General features: G+C 48.5%; 1 protein-coding gene across 1 annotated transcript in view; it reads right to left on the minus strand.

Moving 5' to 3' along the window:
- The window catches only part of LOC109923782 (mitochondrial import receptor subunit TOM40 homolog), a 15172-nt gene that overhangs the window by 4286 nt on the left and 3646 nt on the right, over nt 1-7240 (minus strand). The window contains exons 2-6 of the mRNA XM_020523825.2: nt 7020-7087; nt 5985-6077; nt 5126-5227; nt 4640-4745; nt 4039-4161 (exon numbers count right to left, since the gene is read on the minus strand). Of these exons, the coding sequence (XP_020379414.1) occupies nt 4039-4161; nt 4640-4745; nt 5126-5227; nt 5985-6077; nt 7020-7087 (492 nt within the window). The remainder of the gene's footprint in view (nt 1-4038; nt 4162-4639; nt 4746-5125; nt 5228-5984; nt 6078-7019; nt 7088-7240) is intronic.

Here is a 7240-nt window from a genome sequence, read left to right on the forward strand (position 1 = left end):
CCATAGTGCCCAGGGATGTGCAGGTTAGGGTGGACTGGCCGTGCTAAATTACCCATAGTGCCCAGGGATGTGCAGGTTAGGGTGGACTGGCCGTGCTAAATTACCCATAGTGCCCAGGGATGTGCAGGTTAGGGTGGACTGGCCGTGCTAAATTACCCATAGTGCCCAGGGATGTGCAGGTTAGGGTGGACTGGCCGTGCTAAATTACCCATAGTGCCCAGGGATGTGCAGGTTAGGGTGGATTGGCCATGCTAAATTACCCATAGTGCCCAGGGACGTTTAGGTTAGGTAGTTAGACCTGGGAAATGGGTCTGGGTGGGATGCTCTTCGGAGGGGTAGTGTGGACTGAATGGCCTATTTCCACACTGCAGGGTTTCTACGATTCTAACATCCTGCAAAGTGTCAGGTTTTGGGGGCTATGTGAATGCAGTTGGTTGCAGTCCCGTGTCAACAGACACTGAACAACCACAAAACGAACGATGACTGCAAAATCGGTGCACACTTTATCACCCAGTATGCCCATGGGGGTGGGCTCATGTGCTACGAGTACACACATTATCCAACTGGACAGTGACTGCTCCCTCAACCTCCGTGGAGCAGGTTACAAGAGAGGGCATCACTGGTTCTGTTCTCAAGACCTGGAGGGCAGTAGAAACCTGGTAAATACTCCACTCCCTACATTTAATGAAGGCTGAATGGTTCCCATTTCCGCTGAAGGCAGACCCAATGATGCAGCACCACCATCTGGTGGCACGTACTGGGAATTACAACGACAGGAGGAAGACATTCAGCCCCTCCTGCCCTTTCAACCAATCAGATCATGGTTGATCCGCAAAGACCACAGAACAGGCCCTTTGGCCCACCACATCTGTGCCGACCACAATGCCATTTTAAACTATTCCCATTGGCCTGCACATAGACCCTATCCCTCTAATCTCTGCCTGTCCATCCAAACGTTGCTAAAACGTGGAACTGGAGGAGCTCAGCAGGTCAGACAGCATCAGAGAAGCTGGAAAGTCGGTGTTTCGGGGTGGGATCCTTCATTAGGGCCGGGGAGGGGGAAAGGGAGCTCATAAAATAAATGGAGAGGGTGGGAGTGAAGGTAGGATATGTGGGATGGTGATAGGTGGATGCAGGTAGGGGGTAGTGGAGATTGGTCAATGGGAAGGGTGGGGCAGATAGGTGAGAAGGAAGATGGAAGGGTTGTGTCAGGTCAAGGAGGCGGGGAGGAGAGGGAGGCCTGACTTAGGATGAGGATGGGGTGGGGAGATTTTGAAGCTGGTGAGTTCTATGTTTAGGCCATTGGGCTGTAAGCTGCTGAGGTGGAATACAAGATAGTGTTCCTCCAGTTTACGTGTGGTGTTATGTGACACTGGAGGTGGCCCAGGATGGACATGTCGTCAAGGGAGTGGGAGCGGGGAGTTGAAATGGCCGGTAAATGATGTTGTTGATTGGAGCATACAGATTCATTTCAACTCCCCCTCCCACTCCCACTCCCACAGTGACATCTCCATCCTGGGCCTCCTCCGATGTCACAAAGAGGCCACAAGTAAACTGAAGGATATTCCACCTGATAGCCTCAACATAATTCACCAGCTTCAAAATCTCTCCACCCTGTCCTCATCCCATGTCCAACCCTCCCTCTCATCCCTGCCTCCTTGACCTGACAACTTGTCCATCTTCCTTCTAACCTATCTGCCCCACCCTTCCCATCAACCAATCTCCACAACCCCCTACCTGCATCCACCTATCACCATCCCAACTACCTTCCCCCAGCTCCAACCCCCATTTATTTCTGAGCTCCCTTCCCCCTCCCCAGACCTGATGAAGCATCCTGACCTGAAACATTGACGTTGTCTGACCTACTGTGCTCCTCCAGCTCCATGTTTTATCGATTCTGACTTCCAGCACCTGGAGACCTTGCTATCTCCCGTCCATCCAAATGTCTCAGACATTGCTGTTGTATCTGCTTCTACCACCTTCCCAGCCCTTATCACCCTTAATAAACCCTTTCTTGCACATCTCTCTTTAAACTTCGATACAGTGTGGGACTGGAAGAACACAGCAGGTCAGGCAGCATCAGAGGTGTTGGAGAATTGGCCCAGATCCTTCATCAGTCCTGACCAGCTGTGTTCTTCCAGCTCCACACTATCAGCTCTGACTCCAGCATCTGCAGTTCTTGCTATCTCAGAGTCCCTTAAACTTCTTTCCTTTGGTACAAAATCCTTACCCCAACAGATAGCAAATCTCTACTGACCCCCGATATTCTGAGCGTGGAAGATCAAGGCACCACGTGGGCGTGAAAAAGGGGCTGGCTGTAATTTGAAGAGTGCCCCCAGGGCCCCCCGAACAAACAGTTTCTCTCCATCAAACCTCCCAAATCCTTTAACACAGTCTTTAAATCCTCCGTTAGGTCACCCCGTAACCAACCTTGGCTCAAGGATCAAACCCAGAATGTGCGCTGTTTCCTTGGAATTTAACTGTCACTGTGCCAAGGATCATTTGTGGGAACAACATCTCACCCACCCTATCCCCAACAGTGGAGTTTTCGATCATTTAAAAATCCCTCAGACAGGCTCCTGATTCACATTGGTGCAATATAGACAGAATTGAGAGGAGGATCAAATTACTGCAGGTGCTGGAATCTGCACTGAAAACAAAAAAATGCTGCAGATCACAGCGGGCCAGGCAGCATCCATGGAGAGAGAGGGAGCTAATATTTTGAGTCTAGATGGCTCTGATGAAGAGTTATCTAAACTCGAAACGTTAGCTTGCCCTCTCTCATTGGACGCTGCCGGACCCACTGTGATCTCCAGCATTTGTTGTTTCCAGAATCACAGTGAGGCCAGTTAACTCTCACAGATACAGCCTGGTGCTGATAACACCAAGGTCGTGGGTTCAGTCCCCATACTGGCCAGTGTTGCATGTATCCAAGCCAGTCCTTAATTCTTCGATGCTCTTGTGGTATAGTTATACCACTGAAGCAAGGAGCCCAGGTTCAGGTCCCACCTGCTCCAGAGGTGTGTAGGAACATCTGACAGTTACTTTGATTCAAAAGTACCTACAGATCAGAAGGATTTTAATGCACGGAGGCCATTCAGCCCCGGTTCTCCAAATGAGCATCGCAAACAGATCATTCAATTCCCTTCTGCCTGCATCCTTTAATTCATTCACAGGATGAGGGCATTGCCAGCTAGGGCAGCATTTATTGCCCAGTGGGAAGTTAAGAGTCAACCACATTGCAGTGGGTGTGGAGTCATATATAGGCCAGATCAGGTAAGGATGGCAGTTTCCTTCCCTAAAGGGCCTTAGTGAACCAGATGGGTTTTTCCCAAACAATCAGCAATGGACTCATGGTTGTCATTACATATTTTTTGAGCGGAATACCCATGTCGACTTGTGTTTCAGATGTAACCACACAGAAGCATCAGCTTCTGCTCGAGCTCAGAAACACAGCATCGAAGTTTCTGTAGCCTGTGACACTTGCTGTAAAACTGCTCAAACTAGGTCACATGTGGCATTCCTAACATGCCCAAGGCAGATATGCCACCTGACCGAGCTGCCCTGCCATACCTTAAGCCTATATCTGGACTATTTATTGAACAATGGAGAGGACAGAATATAAAGTAGAATTACTCATTTACCTTGCACTGACAAATTAGATGCTTAATCTTAAGAAAACATTCCTATAAAGCAGAGATAGTAGGAACTGCCGATGCTGGAGAATCTGAGATAATAAGGTGTAGAGCTGGATGAACACAGCAGGCCAAGCAGCATCAGAGGAGCAGGAAAGCTGACGTTTCAGGTCTGGACCCACCCGAAACGTCAGCTTTCCTGCTCGGCCTGCTCTGTTCATCCACCTTGTTATCTCAGATTCCTATAAAGTAAGGATCTTTAAGAAAAAAGTAAACAAGTTCCTCCATCTCCTCCTCATTAAACCCCTTTAACTCTCCAAAATCCTAGCAGCCTGTTCCATCCACACCCCATTCCATTCACACATGGCCCTGATAATAGCACGGCCACAGGTGGCTGACTCACCTGTATACCTGCCAGCAACAGACATCACTGCACCCTCCTCTCCTGGTCGCCGGTGATAGACGAGTTCCCCTCCTAGAGCCAGGCTCGGCGTGATGCTCTGTAGATAGTGAGCCACAACAATGCCTGCAAATCCCAACAGGATATGGTCAGAGGCAAAATCCACCCACACTTCGTGCACACTATCAAGGTAGAGGTCTGTCCCTGTATAACACTGGGGTACGGTACTGGGCTGGGGGACAGGTCTGTCCCTGTATAACACTGGGGTACGGTACTGGGCTGGGGGACAGGTCTGTCCCTGTATAACACTGGGGTACGGTACTGGGCTGGGGGACAGGTCTGTCTGAAGGTGGAAATCTGGATCTCCCTTCCCCTTCCCAAAGAGCTGCTGGGGCTGTGATGGGTCAATCATTTGAAAATTAAGTTTGCTCGATTGTTGTTCAATAAAGAAATTGAAGGGTTTCTCAGCCAAACTGCAGTGGTGGTGTTAAGGTACAGAGCAGCAACGATCCGATTGATTCAGCCCCTTGAGCTTGGTCAGAGTTCACACGTTCAGTGTCCAGAGACAGCCAGTTATGTGCCCAAGATGGGAAGGCCTCCTTACCTGATCCGATGAGAATATCGGGGTTTCCCAATGTCAGCGTTGCTGTGTAATCATCTCCTCGATACTCCGAGTCCACCTGCCAGTTTATAAATTTTGACTGTTGCGTCTGAGTGAAGAGGATCGGGACAGCGTGTTAGACAGAAAATGAAGCTGCCTCTGCAATGCCCCCATCAAGCACTCCCAGGACAGGGTCAGATATAGGTTAAAGCTCTCCCTACCCTGTCCCCGCCATCAAACACTCCAGGATAGGGTCAGCACAGGGCTAAATATTGAAAGAAATCTCAGCTCTGCTCGACAATGTCCACAAACAACTCCGATTGGCTTTTGCTGATAGTGACAGTGAGTCAGCACCTGCCTATCAGCCGTGGAGCTCAGACTATCCCGGTGACAGCATGTTTGAGAGTGTATCCACTGAACCAGTCTAACTCCCAAACCAAACTGCGAACCGGTCTATCAGTCACCGACATGCGATCCCAGCGTGCTCACCTGTAACACCATTTTTGACCGCACTCTGTTTGTTAGCTGGTGAATGAGTTGTGCATTCAGGCTGCCTGTGTTATCCATGTCTCCGACCAACACTGGGAATGCCTGCAATAATAGACACAGGATGTCCTTTGTTTCAGTACATTGCCCCAAAGTCCTCAATTAGATTCCATTCTGCAACTCACTCCCAGGTATCTATTACTCCGATACAAACCGCTCCAAACCCTTCGATTGGATTCCAGTCTGTAACTCACTCTCAGGATCTGTTACTCTACATATAAACCCCCTGAACCCTGTGATTAGATTAGAGTCTGTAACTCACTCCCAGGATCTGTTACACTATATATAAATGCCCTGAACCCTGTGATTAGATTAGAGTCTGTAACTCACTCCTAGGGATCTGTTATTCGATATTTTACCCCCGCAGAACCCTTCAATTAGATTCCAGTCTGTAACTCACTGCTGGGCATGTTATTATAGACATCATCATCATAGAATCCCTCCAGTGTGGAAACAGGCCCTTCAGCCCAACAAATCCACACTGACCCTCAGAGCACCTCACCCAGACCCATTACTCTTTCCCTGTAACCCATTTACACATCCCTGAACGCTGTGGGCAATTTAACATGGCCAGTCCACCTAACCTGCACATCTTTGGACTGTGGGAGGAAACCCACGCAGACATGGGGAGAATGTGTAAACGCCACACGGACAGGTGCCCAAAGGTAGAATTGAACCCGGGACCCTGGCGCTGAGAGGCAGCAGCGTTAATCACCGCACCGTCTCATCAGCCAGCTGAGCTGAGTGACTGGGCTCGGATATGAAACCCAGTGCCTGACCCTACACGGAGAGCTGTTCTTACCTCAGTGGGACTGAGCTGCTTCGTGCCGACGTAAGTTGCCCCAAAGTGGTAGCTGGATTCTCCTAATGTGCTGAGTGACACTGTGTGATTGACCTGTGGCAGCAGAGACAGTGTTATTTGGACTTAAAGCAAAGCAAAGGAGATTCATTGCAGGCATCACCAGGTAAAATTAATCATCATCTTTAAAAAAACAACGCGGTCTTAAGGTGGAGAAATGGTTGCGTTACAATTTTCGTTAACGTACAATGGGATCCACTCAGCTCATCGAACCCCACTCATCCTCCGAGTTCGGAAGCAAACACTTTGTTTTTTCTTCATTCATTCACAGGATGAGGGTGTTGGTGCTAGGGCGGCATTTATTGCCCATCGGGCAGTTCAGAGTCAACCACATTGCTGTGGGTCTGGAGTCACATGTAGGCCAGACCAGGTAAGGATAGCAGATTTCCTTCCCTAAAGGGCATTAGTGAACCAGATGGGTTTTTCCCCCAACAATCAAAAATGGATTCATGGTCATCATTAGACTCTTAATTCCAGATATTTTATTGAATTCAAATTCCACCATCTGCCATGGCGAGATTCGAACCCAGGTCCCCAGAACATTATCTGGGTCTCTGGATTAACAGTCCAGCGATAATACCACGAGACTGAGTACAGTACTGAGGGAGCGCTGCGCTGCTGGGGGGCACAGAGAGCGAGAGAGAGAGAGAAAAACACACGGAGGAGATTGTGTTATTTTGACACAACAGGTAGTGATTTGGAACACACTGTCTGAAAGGGCGATAGGAGCAGATTCAACAGGAAACTTTCAAAAAAAGAGGAGTTGGGGAAACAGTTGAAGAGAAAGTTCAGAGTACCGTGGGGACTAATGAAGCAGGTATTTCAAACAGCCAACATAGCCACAATGGACTGAATGGTTTTTTTCCTGCTGTGCGAGTGTTATCTATTTACATCGTCCCTCAGAAAGCTGCTATATAGATTCAGACAATGCCAAACTCTTTTCTCTCTATTCTAAAGACAGTGATGTACTTGACTGACCTGGAAGTGATTGCTGAGACCTTTGTTTACGATGAGTTTCACTCCTTCCATCTGAATAGGGAAAAGTTCTGGGAAGGGACAGAGACACAAAAATGAAAACACAAACCGTACCTTAACATCCCTAAGAACGAAGACTTTTAATAGAATGCGTCTAAGGACATGTTACATTTATGCAGCTGCATACCAAAGGAGAACATTCACAACAGTGATTAACTAACATT

The sequence above is a fragment of the Rhincodon typus genome, chromosome 47 (genome assembly GCF_021869965.1).
Source record: "Rhincodon typus isolate 14 chromosome 47, sRhiTyp1.1, whole genome shotgun sequence".
Taxonomy (NCBI): Eukaryota; Metazoa; Chordata; class Chondrichthyes; order Orectolobiformes; family Rhincodontidae; genus Rhincodon; species Rhincodon typus.